A 14,529-nucleotide genomic window follows, 5' to 3' on the forward strand; every position below is an offset into this window, starting at 1 on the left:
TGTGCTGAATGCAGAAGATTGACTAGGGTGCTGGCAGGAGAAATTCCTGAAAATATCTGGAGTGATTTTAGTAGACAACAGTTGTGGCTGGAAACATCGTTAAGGTTTTTAAAGTAAATGTCATTACTGATGTCTTATAATGCTTATAAAGTGTGCTGTATGTCTTTGTTCGAGTGTTTGTAGCAGCACAAACCTATGTTCTCAAAGCCATTCTCTTCAGGGAGCCTCACTTTGGCTGGGGCCTGGGGCCTGCCAAGTGAGAAACCTGTGGAGGAGGAGGAGAAGCTTCTACTTTTCTCCTGCGAACTACTGTTTGCTGCTGCACTCCGCACACGCTCCTTTAAGCAGAAAGAAACATTCAGTTACACATACTGCGTCCATGTAGTGTTACAATCCAAGACATATGCAATCAAGCAGATTACCTTTTTTTTTTTTTTTTTATTAAATATACCAATAGGTTTTGAGATGGTTTACCAAATCTTAACAATTCAGTTTAAATTTTCCAATCCCTATTACCAGAATGAATTAATTAATTCAAAGTGGGGACTGGGGCAATGATAGGTTGAGAACAGGCTTTTCTTTTGAATGTTCTACTCTTTGATAAAGCTCCCTGAATTTCCCTGACATTATCGTATAAGAAAAAAAAACTAAATGTAATGAACTGACAGTATGTTGCACTTTTGATTATTCAGGGAAATTGTCAACAAAGGCAAATACAATTCAACAAAATGCGTCAGTTTCAAGATTTAAGTGTATCAAAAGAATACACAGCAATACACCAACATTTTCCAGTGAGTTCACTGATCTGTATACAGTACATGACAGAAGGTGGATTGTTGAAGGCCATGTGGTGTCAACGTCACAGTGCGTGAAGTTTCTCAGTTGGTAAGGACTAACGTCAAGCTTCAGGAATTTAAAAAAAAGTTGTAATGTGATTCTGATCTTTCCCCCTTTATTAAGGGGAATGAAGCAAGGCTGCTCCATAACTCAAATGTTATTTACAACCAATATTAATCATTAATAATTGAGAAATTCTTACACATTCACAAACTTTCATTTTATGTAGATGATCCCCTGGTATACATTTTAAGGTAATTGCATCAGCGTACACACATTTTCATCATATTCCCTTTTAAATATTTAGGACGGGTTGTTAAAATGTAGCATAAAATTGTAAATGTCCCTTAAAGCTTCGCCACACTATGTCAGTGTGCCTTAAGTTATGTGCCTTAGCATCATTAGATTTTTTGGCCATCTGCTTAATATTAGTTTATGTCCTAAATTGATTTAAATCCAAAACAATTAAAGCATCAGTACACATAAGAAAATATATACGATCAGGAGCTAGGGAAGTTGGTGTATTCCTTCAAACAACACATGCAACACAAAATGCTCTGATGATAAATTCACCAACTGCAAACCAGGGATTGATAAAATGTCATGACAACTAAAGTCACGTATCGCAGTTTATCAATCTGTGAGAATCAGAGATCCAAAGTGCTAGAAAAAGTATTTTAAAGTGCAGGTGATATCTGCAACACATCTTAAGTGTCATGGTAATCGTTGACATAGAGTACACCGTCATACATCAGCTGTATATTGACGTATTGGATATATTCTTTAAAACATGGTGTAGAATGAAATTAGAGGTCAAACCAACAACCTTTTCCACATCACGTAAAACCATGCTAGTGTACCTTATAAATGGATGGATCCTTGTATGAATGTGCATGCAGTATAAAATTCTTCACAAAAAATACAAGATGCATATTAATGACTGATGAATGATGATGAATAAAACATTTAACTCAGGTTGTCCTTCTGAGATGCATTAATCATCTGAAGGAAGGAAAACTCCAGTTATGGGAAGTTATGTCACTGTTAGTTGGGTTATGACCAACTTTTTTTTTTCGGCTACACGCACAGGATTTTTTAATTTTTTTATAATACACTTTTCCCTTGGGAATGTCTTTGATGAGAATGTTTTGTTCCTCAAGTGTGTAGACAAAAATGCTATAAGCAAAATAAATTCATATACATTTTTTTTTTTTTTTTTTTTTTTTAAATGCAAAAATGTGTAAAATGTATATCTTGCATGATGCTAAAAGAAACTTTAATGCATATAATTTCCTTCCTCTCTTGACCAGTTTCCTGTTGCAATCCACTACCAAGACTGGTTCGTGCTGTCTTTTCCAAGTAGTTTTTCAGCTTTAAACGTTTTCATCTCACGAAGCACAATATAGCTAACACAATTCAGTATATATTTGGTTGTTCCTTTGATGTCAGTACATTTACACAAAACCAAGCGCTGCATGCACACATAAACCGGGAGCGTGACTCACCAGTGAAGGGAAAAAGGCATGTGCCATGGTGAGTTTCTCTACCTTGTCTTTGAGGGAAAAGGTTCCATGAGCTCCTGCAGGCAGGAAGCAGTTCTGCACCCTTAGCTGGCCAAGGTTGGCTACAATGACCCTTGTTGACCGCGAGCTCTCTGGGATGACAAGAACTGGGGCACCAGCCTCAATATCCAGCAAAACCCTGGATGCCCGCTGAGGATGATCACGGACCTGTTTAGACAGACAAGCTGATGAAATTACCTTGGGGGGAAACTGGAGTCAAGTTACTCTTATGTGACGATAAAAAGATCCAGCAGTGACTACTCACAGCCTGGCCCTCCATTGCAGCTCTCTGCCTGCCCAGGACATCCTGTAGCTGTGTGAAATGTTGAATGAAAGCCACCACTTCAGCCTGGAAGCGCTGGGTGTGGACATACTGCACTGAGGCCATCTGCAAAGACACCTTGATATCACATTCCCGCTCCAGGTAGGGATCAGGTTGGCCATACCTGAATGAATCAGAACACAAGGGAGACTAAGCCGACAGCTATGTGACAACAAAAAGAAAATGAAAAAACTGTTCCTTCAAGTCCTTTAATATGGTGTAGTAAAATGTACTTGTGAATGTTGAAGTTGAGGGCCTCTCCTCCTTGTGTAGTGAAACGCTCTCGATAAAGATCACCATGTGGGGTCAAGTCACTCAGAGACAAACTTCCTAAACTTCCTTGTAATGCCAGGTCACCATCTACAATAAAGAACATAGAGTAGTTGCAAAAATTAACACAAACTTACTTTCACAAATTACCCTAGAAGAAAACAATGTGTTGTGGAGATGATTTTTTCCCCATACACACCCAACAAGTCCAGATGAGCAGATAACTTGGACACACTCGCTCTAGCAAGCTCATTGAGTTTCTTGTTCAATACAAGAGACAAAGAATGCACCTAAAAAAAGAACACATGAAGAATTAGTCATGAAGACACTGGACTGACAGCAGGTAGAGAGAATTCATGAAAACAAGCATCGCGGTAATGCTTCCGTCAGTGCTGATCTGGACAATCTGAATTTGGTCCTGGGGCACTGCTCAGTGGCTGCCCAGTGGCTGCCCACTGCTACTTGTTCTTGGAAGGTTCCGAGCATGGGTCAATGTTATCCATGCAGAGATGGGTAAGGTTATCCCACAGAGCTTAATGCAGTCACATTAACCATAATCTTAACCTGACACTACTGTTTGTGTAGTCTATGTAAGGGTTCCTCTGCAGCCTGGCTAACAACAGCACCAGCCTTATTTTTAATAATTAATTGTTTTATTACTTTTTTTTCCCCTTCCTCCCTACAGGTCACCATTTGGCATGGATTTTAAACAGGATGCCCTTTCTGACACCTCCCATTTATCCAGGTTTAGGTCCAGCACTCACATTACAAAGTGATTCAGATTCAACCATTCCAAATTGTAAAGTGACCTACCTTTAGGTCCACTTTAGTATTGACGGCCTCTGTTGTCTCCTCTTCACTGATGTCTGGCTCATACAGAGGATGAGGAGACATGGGGTAGACCTTCACTGCATGGTTATTGGCTGTGGAGCCAATACCAAAGAAGTCCAGGATCACCACCCAGGTCTGTAGTGTGATCAAAACATCCAGGCAGTTGAAGTCAACATCCACACTGCGTCCTACACTGCCATAGCGCGTTTTGAACTCAGGGTGGTTCTGGTCCACCAGCAGCACATTGATATGAACCAATGAGTCATCAAAATTAGGGGGTGGCTGAGAGTGGGGGGTGTGGTGTGTAGGGGACGGAGGTGGAGTGCTTGGACAGTCTGGGTCTCTTTTGGATTTGTGACTGGTGGCTGACGGGGTGCAGGGATGCCTCTGGTAAAGCTGAAAGACATTCTGCGCCTCTTCCATGTGGGCAGGCAGCGAACGAGGCATGTCTGGGAAGAGGGCATTCGACGATGATGGACAACTCTGGGAAAGGTATTCCTTTGGACTGAAGGTGGAGGGCTTTGGTGCACCACGAGACACCATCAAATGTTTGTACTTTGACTCTGGGTTCTGTTCCAGGAGGTCTTCCATTAGCAGTGAGCGCAGTACCAACTGTACTGACAGTAACTGAGGGTGATCTTTGGTAAAGTCTCCTTCCAAATCTTGGAAGCGCAGACTGACCAAGTCCTGCGAACCCTGGCTCAGATCAGCACTGAGCTGAACCTGCAATTCTGACACATGTAAGGTTACTTTTAGCTGAGTGAACGTGGGCAAGTGAAGACCAGGTTTGCAAGACTGTAGAGGCAAAGGAGAGGAAAGTGACGAGTGAGAGAAACTGACATGGGGAGGGTCCCTTGCAAATAGCCCTCCCTGTGGGTCAGGAAAACGGTGAGGTCTGGTGGAGGAAGGAGTTGGGGGTGGGGGTGTGGGTGGTTGGCTGGGTGTGACACGTTGCTCCTCAATCAGGGACAAATTGTCCAGGGTCTGAAGAACTTGTTCATACACAGACTTGCACAGGAACACCTATGACAAAAGGGTAAAACATTAATAAAATGAATGACATAATAATATACAGCATTTACATACCTAAGTACATACCTGAACAGGATTGACAAATTTGCCCTCAATTATTAGCAACCCTGTGCTCCTGCATGGTTCCTCTGTGGTGGGGAAGGTAAAGTAGGCATCTTCATCAACAGGAACTTTCTCCACTGTGAACTGTATACTGGTGTCCTTCAATATATGGAAGGCTGATAAAGAAAATAAATGATAGTCACTTGTGTTACAAGCTTCATATAAAATGTACATAAACTCTGACATTCAAAATGAAACTGTATTCTCACCTTTCCCCCGGCTGAGAGATTCAAAGAAGTCATGACGTGTAAACTGTGGTTCATCTTGACTGATGCTTCCATTGTGGGATGGTGACATGGTGCCAGCATTATCCCCTCTGTTTGGCCGTTTCAAAACCAAATGACTCATATTGAGTGAATACAGGCGAATATCGTTGACAAAAACCTGTAACTTCTCACCATCAGAGTCTTGCCCAGTAATGAAATTCTGGATTGTTATGCGTCCCAGATGACCAACTAACAGCTCAGGGTGTCCAGGCTTACGAGGAATGGACACAACTGGTGAGTCAATGCTGATATCAAGGTTGAGCTTCACCAGGAAGTTGTCCAAGGCGGATCCAGGTTCCTCTGTGGGAAAATCTTCCTCATCCTCAAATGGATAAGCCCAACTTTGACTCTGAGTTCGACTTCTCCGTGAGGGAGTCTCAAAAAGTGAAACCATACCACTGTACTCAGCTGTCTTGGTGGCAAGAACTGTTGACACTTTGGTGGCAGCACTCTTCAACATTGAGCGGAAATTGTCTTCGACTTCATTAGCAGAAAGGCTTAGCTCCTTCAAGAACTTTGCACTGTGGTTATAGTGCAAGGATGCCATTTGAAGCTGTAAGGAACATTCCCCTTGGGTTTTCTCCATGAAGTGAAAATATAAAGCACCTGGAGGTGAATCTCCTGTATCACCAGGGAATGTTAGTCCGCCACGACTAGAGGAACTGTCCTCAACATTGCCAATGCTGACCACAAACTGGCTTCGGCCACCTTCCTGAGACAAGTCCACCAACTGCAGGGACCCAAGAGAACCATTAATGTCCAACCTACTGCCCATAGACACATTGACCTTGGTACCAGCAATGCTTGCAGTAGCAATCTTAAGCCCTTTCTTCTCAGCAACAAGGACACTGCCAGTGGAAACAGTCCGAAGAAGGAGCAGATTAAGACGTTGGATCTCTACAGTCAACTCTTTGTTCTGGTCATATGTGGCCTGAAAGGTCACCTCCTCTTCCGCATTGTAGGACTGCATTGAATTTTGTAGGGTTGATGATGTCCAGGAGCTTTCCTCTTTGGGAAAAGACTTCTGGAGAAACTTGAGCAGCTCCACCATCGTCTCTGGGTTGAGAATTATGTCCAGATTATTGACCTGAATGCTTGTCACCTGAAGGGAGCTGTCCAGATTCATGGAGGGACAATCTGAGCTCACAAACTGGTACTCAAGTTTGATTAGGGCCTCCTGGTCCTTGAAAAAGGAACTGAAAGGGGAGGTTCCGTCTGAGGGCATGGCAGAAGAAGACTCAGCGTGGTGGCCCTGATGTTCAGGGGATCTGCCATCAGGGGATGAAACAGGGGTTGAAGGTTGGCTTTCTCGGAGGCTGCCTGTGGGTATGTCAAAACTGAGATGCTTATGAGACGCCACAAGGAGGTCAAAGTCTGAACCATAAGTTTGCAATGTGTCCACAAGCAGAAGCCCATGGACAGTCAGGGAGACTTCCGCATCATAAGGCCGCTTGACAAAATGGGCATTTGTGCCAAATACCTTCAGAACAGATATGTAACGGCCATCACTCTCTACACCAAGCTGCATGTAGTTAATGTTGAATTCAGCCAACAGGAGACGGGATTCTACCAGGACTTCCCGTGTGTGCTGCTCTAACGTTGTCACACTCTGGGTCAGGTTCTTTGCTGAACCCTGCAGCTTCCAGGAACTGTCCTCCCGCTGGAAGATCTTGTCATGACGGAGAGTAGAGAGGGACTCAGGAGACCTTAAACTTGGGCCTCCATCTTGACCTTTGCTCTCTTCACTCACAGCTGGGCTGCTTAGCCTGGCCAAACAACTCCTGAGGGCAGTCATCTTCTCAAGGTTGATATGAACTTTGAGGTCTGGTAGTGTTCCTGACAGGACAGCCCCAGGGAGCTGGGGGTCTGATGTATATCGCAGTCTCTGCTCAAGCTGCAACAGGACATTGAACTTCTCGACCACATGAGTGGGGCCTACCTCACTCTCTTGAAGGTGCTTCCAGCTGTCCTTATAGCGGCCGACCATAATCTGGAGGTCCTTAAATGACAAACTGAATTTTTCATAAAGCTTTCTGCTGTAAGCCTGCACACTTTCAGGAGATCTGAAGCTGGGGAGTTCAGGACTTTTAAGTGCTGTCAAAGGTATATCAAGTTCAGGTGGAGGAGACTCTGGTGGTGTGGCAAGAGGCGTCTGGTACTCATCATCACTCATGTCTTCCAGTTCAAATTGAGCAGCTTTAGAACTGGCCTTGTGATCATCTACAAAGAAAATTAGCAGAAGTATATTTGATCTTAGATAGAAACTTGATTAATCTTAGATAGAAACTTCACTGAAAAAATAATCTATTTAGTATTTAGAAATGTTGTTTTATGTTTAGGAGAAAATTACTGTTTTATGATTGTTTTACCTAGAGAGTTTGTGAGGAGAATCCTGCCCAAATCCACAACGACTAACATTGGATCCCCTGATAAGAAGTCATCAGGGAAAATCACCTGGGGTGCACAGATGTCCATTTTCACTGTCCAACGTTTGCTGTTTTCCTACAACACAAATAAAGCAATTGTATTAAGAAATGAGTAAACTTGAATGATGAAAATATTTCACATTACCATTAAGCGACTTACAATAAACTCTCCCACAAGTAGCTGGTCAATGGTCTGGCGAATCTCTGCCTTTGTCTGCATCTTCAGCTTGTTGTATTGTCTCCGTGCAGCCTCTGCCACTCTGAGCTCGAGCTCTGACTGATAGCCAAAACCTGCGAATCATGGACTGTATTTAATTTGTTTTGTAGCTTGCTTGATGCATTTTCTTCATTTGCGATGTTGCTTTGAGGTCTTTTACTTTTCTTAATAGTTTGAACTTTTCACTATTGTGTTATTTCATATTGTCACTTATTTGAAGAGGAAACCGACACATTTTGTGTCTCCTGTAGTTCAAGGTGTATTGTTATTGAGTAACTGTCACTGCAGTAGCAAGCAACCACTAAGAACGCTTGTCCCTTGGATATGGAAAAATACTTTTTGTCCTATAAATCGCAATTTTTCCACCTCAGTGATAAGAAAATTAAATGAATGCAAGCAAGGCTTAAAAGGAGACCAATATAAATGTGGATTGTGTTATTTTACCATCACACTATGATGTGCAACCATATATGTACAGTGGGGCAAAAAAGTATTTAGTCAACCACAAATTTTGCAAGTTCTCCAACTTAAAATGATGACAGAGGTCTGTAATTTTCATCATAAGTACGCTTCAACTGTGTGAGACAGAGTGTGAAAAAAATCCTGGAAATCACATTGTAAGATTTAGGCTCAAAATCTTACGATACATGGCCCCATTCATTCTTTCCTTAACATGGATCAGTCGTCCCGTCCCCTTTACAGAAAAATAGCCCCAAAGCATGATGTTTCCACCCCCATGCTTCACAGTAGGTATGGTGTTCTTGGGATGCAACTCATCATTGTCCTTCTTTCAAACACGACGAGTTGAGTTTGTACCAAAAACTTGAAGTGTTGGTTTCATCTGACCACATGACATTCTCCCAATCCTCTTGTGGATCATCCATATGCTATCTGGCAAACTTCAGACTGGCCTGGACATGTACTGGCTTAAGCAGGAGGACACGTCTGGCACTGCAGGATTTGATTCCCTGTCGGCATAGTGTGTTACTGATGGTAACCTTTGTTACTTTGGTCCCAGCTCTCTGCAGGTCATTCACCAGGTCCCCCGTGTAGTTCTGGGATTTTTGCTCACCATTCTCATGATCATTTTGACCCCACGGGATGAGATATTGCGTAGTATTGAGTTGAACTTTTGTTATTGATCAAATACTTATTTTCCACCATAATTTACAAATAAATTCTTTAAAAATCCTATAATGTGATTTTCAGGATTTTTTTTTCACATTCTGTCTCTCACTTGAAGAGTACCTATGATGAAAATTACAGACCTCTGTCATCATTTTAAGTGGGAGAACTTGCACAATCGGTGGCTGACTAAATACTTGTTTGCCCCACTGTATATATGTACATAGAACGTTTCAGCACTTACCCGAGGTGTGTACTTTTCCTTTATAGAAAAACTCAGCAACTTTTTTGATGGCTTGTGGGTTGTAGATGATGTTCAAAGGACTTGTGCTTACTTCCAGTCTTCTCTCAAACTTGCACCTTGCAGGGTTTTGTTCATAAATCATCTCAAACACTGGAGATGACAAGCACTCTGCACCACAAACACACATATTTATTAAGAGACATCATCATTATTATTATTATCATTATTATTACAACAACAATCATCTGATCACAACTATTAGCTGTAGCTGCAACTATTTTGTAATTGCTCTTCATATGAAGCAGATATGATATAATCTAGTAACTTAGTTTTCCACCATTGTGTGTTGGACTGCCGCTCTTTCAATGACATCATCTGGCTTTTCTTCTACTGCTATGGTTTCAGAGCACATGAGTTTTAGCACCAACAGTTGTTAAATATAAGATACATCTCAAAGTGCATGACCTTTCTATAGGAGCAGTGAGTTGTGAAGCCATGTCACTTCTGTTGTAACGTTGTTTTTAAGACAAAATAACCAATAACTTGGAGAATGTACTCAAAAAAACACCCAAGTTGCCAGGTCCATCCAAGCAAACAGGAATTATTACTCTATGCTTAATGCTAATAAATTGCTTTTTTTCATCATTAGGGCAGTAATATTATTATTATGCTTTGATTAGGCTTATGGAAAAATTATGACATAAAACAAATGGAAGACACTTATCGATTGTAAACAATTTCTTCAATTTAGTAGTTTAAACTGAGAAGACACTATAAAGGCAACTCTTAACAGAAAAATATAAATCTTACCAGAGGTATTGCTAGACTGCCCAGATGGCTGATTCATGTTAACAACAACTTTGTCCTAAAAGTGAAGGGTATTAAAATGTTACAACATAGCATAAAACACAACTATAATGTACTTGATGAGCTACGATTCACTTTTTAAAAACTTTTATCACACAATCAACTCAATGCCCTCATCTGTCCATCACTTACCGGTTTTGGAGACACAAGAACAGGGAAGATGGTGTCCTGCGTCGTCAAATCTCTCAGAAACAAACCACCCAGCTTAACAGAGAGCAGGGACGACTCAGAGCGAGGGAGAGACTCTACAATCACCTTCACACCTGTGGAAACATGCACAGCGAAATCAGCTGCAAGTACAGTAATTAGCTGAAACCTAGAAAAAAAAAACACATTTAAAAAAAAAAATTAAAATTAAAATTAAAAAACAAAAATTACCGGTACATGTAAATAATCCTGTATCATATTTCCATCTCTCCAAATATTGCCTGTGTACCTGAGAATTCCAACTGGATGACTCCAGATTCGTGCAGCATGTCCTTCCTCTTGTCCTGGTGGAACAGCGTGACACTGCCCTTCTCCAGTAAAAACTCTAGCCGTGCAAACAGGTGATCTCGCCTGGTGAATGTGTTAAGTGTGTGAGAGTCCTCCAGTGGATCGAACAAGTCTTCAGTCTCTGCTGCAGAAATGAATTATGACGAAGTTAGCAGCCAGTTGAAAAATAATAATGCTACTAACATGACTGTACACAAGATCCTAGAAAAAAAACCAAGGATTAAACACTTTGTCACCTGCATTTTACACACCGGCACCTCTCTGTAAATATATCTGACCTGCTTATAGCTATTAACACCTTACATAAGCATGACAAAACTCATCCTGATCTGTTAAGATGTCACTGGTAAATGCTGCCAAATCTGTAATCTGGATCAGATCCAGATGAAATTTAGTCTGATGGTTGAGTATGATCCTTCGTACACACATATATATACTCATATTTGTGTTGCCCTTTATCAGAGATATGAGAACATGGGAACATACTTGGGTGAACACTTACCCATAAAAAAATCCATCAGATTGAGCCATAAAAAAACTGCTAACAATAGGACAAACTTACAGATAAATCCATGCCGATGAAAACATAACCTCCTTGGTAGAGATTACAAAATATTATATATTGGGACTTCATGAAATGACCTGGTCTACCAGCATATGAAATTTGATTTATGCAGTAGCTCTTTTGGTTCTGCCAAACCCAAAGACAGCTCTGAGCATCTCACCTAAAATGTCCCAGGAAGACGGACTTGGTAGGAGCTCTTCAGGTCTGTCTGGGTCCTGAGAATCTCCATACCAGCCTCCCCAGCCTGGGAACCAGGACTGCAGGTACTGAATCATCCCCGAGCTCCCACTCTTAGGGATAGATGTGCTGGGTGAACAGGGCGGTGGCTCACTGCTGGGCTCTCGCACACTCTGCAAGAGGAGACAAAGAACGGAAAATGAATGATGAGGATATGACAAAGACATATTCATTACATAACCAATGTTTGATTGTAAGAACAGACAAAATACAGAGTATTGCAGTTAACAAGATTTTCTCCTAATGTAACAGAGAGTCCTCAAAGACCACTGATGTGTGTGTTACAAGCTTACCTCTGCAATATCTTCTTGCTTTCGAAACCAGTCGTGGACAATTTCTCGGAGACTTTGCAGCTCCTCTATCGTCTGCTCCTCCTCCACTCGATCCAGCTCACTCTAGATGAGTCAGAAAAATGGTGATTCTTGCTTTTAATTTTCATTATATATATATATTGCACCTTGGTATGCTGACAAGTCATTTTCTCGTCATTTGCTCAGAGATGAGAAAGGAGCCAGAGTATGAATTTCTCAGACCTTGTTATCTTTTTGTGTAGGGAAAGTTAATGGCACCGAATTTTAACCTTTAATGTCTTGATGTCACAGATGCGTCGAGGCTTCGAAACGTGTGTCGAGTAATGAAGGGGGCGTTTCCGCGTATCGCGTATCGAGGCTTGCTTCATTTAGGGGAGGAGCCAAAAATGATGACGTCCGAAGCTTCGCTGCCCGGCTGTACCACGTGATTGCTTCGGGAAGTGGTTCAGATTTTGCCGTGAGGTTTTACAGCTATATAGACCCCTCAGGCTCCATTCAAAATGTGGGTTTTTGAAGGAGAGTTGTGGTCAGTTTGGAGCTTGGATAGCGTTTATCAGGGGTGTGATTTTTCCGTTTATAAACGGAATTCCGTTTTTTCGGCCTGAAAATGAGCCTAACGTGAATCATACATCGGGATTAAAAGATTGTTAATATTAGTTTTTCGTGCCGCGGCACCAGAGTGTCGTTTAGCGCACCTACAGTCGAACTGGAGCGGTCTGTTTCTTAAAGGATAAGAGCAGCGCTACAAGTAACCAGCGTACCTGTGTACTGCGTATGTGCGTCTCTGTTTTTAAAGTTTAGCGTTACTTTAGAGACTCATTAAAACAATCGGGAGTTACGTAAACATGACGTCACGTGTGTCTTTTTCAGTTGCCATGGAAACGCGTCATGCGTTAACGCCGTATAGTGCCCAGCAACACTATTATAAATCATGTTTTAATAATTTCTTTGTTATCATGTATGATTCGTGAAACATTTAGGTAACCAGTAGGGCTGCAAGGTTTTTAACTTTTTAAAACGACTTTTTGTTTCCTAAAGCACACCCTCCCCCAATCCCAGATATGTCTACTGAATCAGCTGAACAGTGTTTGTTGTCTACCATTTCACCACAAGATGTCATGCTATGTTTTCAATACAATTGGCAAAGTGGTTCAATACTGCTTCATTGCTTCATTTGAGCATCACTACTTTAATGAACATTAAGATGTGTTTGGACTGTTTGCTATAAAAACTCATCCTATCTCAGAAATAGAGTTATATTAGAAAAATTAGGTGAACAGGACAGCAATATAGAATCGGTATCTTTAGTTTAGTTTTTGTTGTTAATGCTAAATATTTGGATGACACAATATTATGTAAAGATATGAACAATACATTAAGAGTTTGTGGCTATATCTTGTGTGTGTTCCAGTGTCTTACCTCCTCCTGAGGACTCAGTGGTACTGCTTTGAGTCGTCTGAAGTAGAGGCTGGTGTAGGTCTGAGCGTCTCGTGCCCGCTGCAGGACAAATTCCCAGCTGCCCCGCCTTCGCTGTTCCTTGATCTCACTCAGGTTTGCCTGGATGGCAAACGTCCACCACTGTCGGCAGCTGCAATGACAATCAGTGTTAAGGGCTCTAATTCAAAGGTTCATTTACAAACAGCATGTGACGTGAAATGCAATGTTTAATGCTTTTACAGCTGCAGACATGTATCAAAACTAAGGCAGTAAGAAAAAAGAAGGTGTAAACTTACTTTCCTGAAATGGGGACTTTGGGTCTCCACTGTCGATAACGCAGCTCTCTCTCTCTACGGTCTAGCTCTTTAAGGAAGGCCATGATCTGCTGGTACTGCACCTAATGGAAAACAGCCATGCAAAAGGTCACAGCTTTGTCTGAATATTACATTACAGGAGCTAACAAGTAGGCATTAGCCAGATCAAGCACTTCAAGGAAATGAAATTAAAGTCAATAGTAATCGAGATCCCATTTGGTTTCCACACTCTGTTGTCGTTTGTATTTTCTCCAATTTTTTAAGTATACATTCTTGGATAAGTGAATCAGGTGTTTACACAAACCTGCGACAGGCGCAGCAACATGGGCTCCAGCTGAATCTGGCCTTCAACTCGAGGAGTGTGTCGGGACCTCAGCGGCTCCTTCGTGGTGTTTCTTCTAAGCAGCACTGAAGAGCGAACAGGCTCAAAGATGTATTGATGCTCCCGACTCTGCATACACTGGGTCATCGCATCCTGTGACAAAAAACGAATCAGAACCCTCTCATCCAATCATGGGATCTATTCTCTCTATTCTCTATCCTATCATCATGTGTTACAGACATGTTATAAGTAGTCTCTAAATTGACCTCTGCTACCGTGGGTACATCACCGAAGAACAAGAAAAAGAAGAAGAGCATGTGCGCATGTCTCTTCCTGGTTTACAATAAGCTAGCTTGATTATTTCTGGTAAACGGTCAGCCAACGACGGACAGATGTTGTACAGTCGGTGTCTGCAGGAGTTAAAAAACTTCCTTTTCGGCCATGTTGAATCTCTCTTCTAAAATGACAACTAAAAGACAATGTGAAAGTTTTTGACCTATATTGAAAAATTTTAATCATCTTAAAAAGTAAAAGATTCCTGGAAGCAAAAGAGGCTTGTAAGTGACACTCACTCCGTGCATAAAGTCAATTATGGCTGTAGCGTTTTTAGATTGAAGCTCTCTGTCCTAAGCCCCTCCCACCAGATGAAAACAAAGACATAATATGTCATCTGTCACGTATGACCTGACAGATGACCTCTCCAGACAATATTTCCATCTCTAAAATGCTTTTCCCATTGTAACATTG

General features: G+C 41.6%; 1 protein-coding gene across 3 annotated transcripts in view; it reads right to left on the bottom strand.

Moving 5' to 3' along the window:
* vps13d (vacuolar protein sorting 13 homolog D) overlaps positions 1–14,529 on the bottom strand; it is a 48,052-nt gene that overhangs the window by 28,546 nt on the left and 4,977 nt on the right. For 2 of the 3 annotated variants that reach the window (XM_083895145.1, XM_083895144.1), the window contains exons 9-27: positions 13,765–13,935; positions 13,443–13,543; positions 13,129–13,297; positions 11,692–11,793; positions 11,322–11,511; positions 10,538–10,720; positions 10,234–10,364; positions 10,045–10,099; positions 9,235–9,402; positions 7,809–7,939; positions 7,592–7,724; positions 5,166–7,442; positions 4,921–5,072; positions 3,805–4,845; positions 3,191–3,281; positions 2,955–3,081; positions 2,665–2,845; positions 2,343–2,567; positions 194–338 (exon numbers count right to left, since the gene is read on the bottom strand). In XM_083895145.1, the coding sequence (XP_083751271.1) occupies positions 194–338; positions 2,343–2,567; positions 2,665–2,845; positions 2,955–3,081; positions 3,191–3,281; positions 3,805–4,845; positions 4,921–5,072; positions 5,166–7,442; positions 7,592–7,724; positions 7,809–7,939; positions 9,235–9,402; positions 10,045–10,099; positions 10,234–10,364; positions 10,538–10,720; positions 11,322–11,511; positions 11,692–11,793; positions 13,129–13,297; positions 13,443–13,543; positions 13,765–13,935 (5,773 nt within the window). The remainder of the gene's footprint in view (positions 1–193; positions 339–2,342; positions 2,568–2,664; positions 2,846–2,954; positions 3,082–3,190; positions 3,282–3,804; positions 4,846–4,920; positions 5,073–5,165; positions 7,443–7,591; positions 7,725–7,808; positions 7,940–9,234; positions 9,403–10,044; positions 10,100–10,233; positions 10,365–10,537; positions 10,721–11,321; positions 11,512–11,691; positions 11,794–13,128; positions 13,298–13,442; positions 13,544–13,764; positions 13,936–14,529) is intronic. The other variant, XM_083895146.1, reaches the window with a different exon arrangement.

The sequence above is a fragment of the Microchirus variegatus genome, assembly GCF_963457635.1.
Source record: "Microchirus variegatus genome assembly, chromosome: 9".
NCBI classification, from domain to species: domain Eukaryota; kingdom Metazoa; phylum Chordata; class Actinopteri; order Pleuronectiformes; family Soleidae; genus Microchirus; species Microchirus variegatus.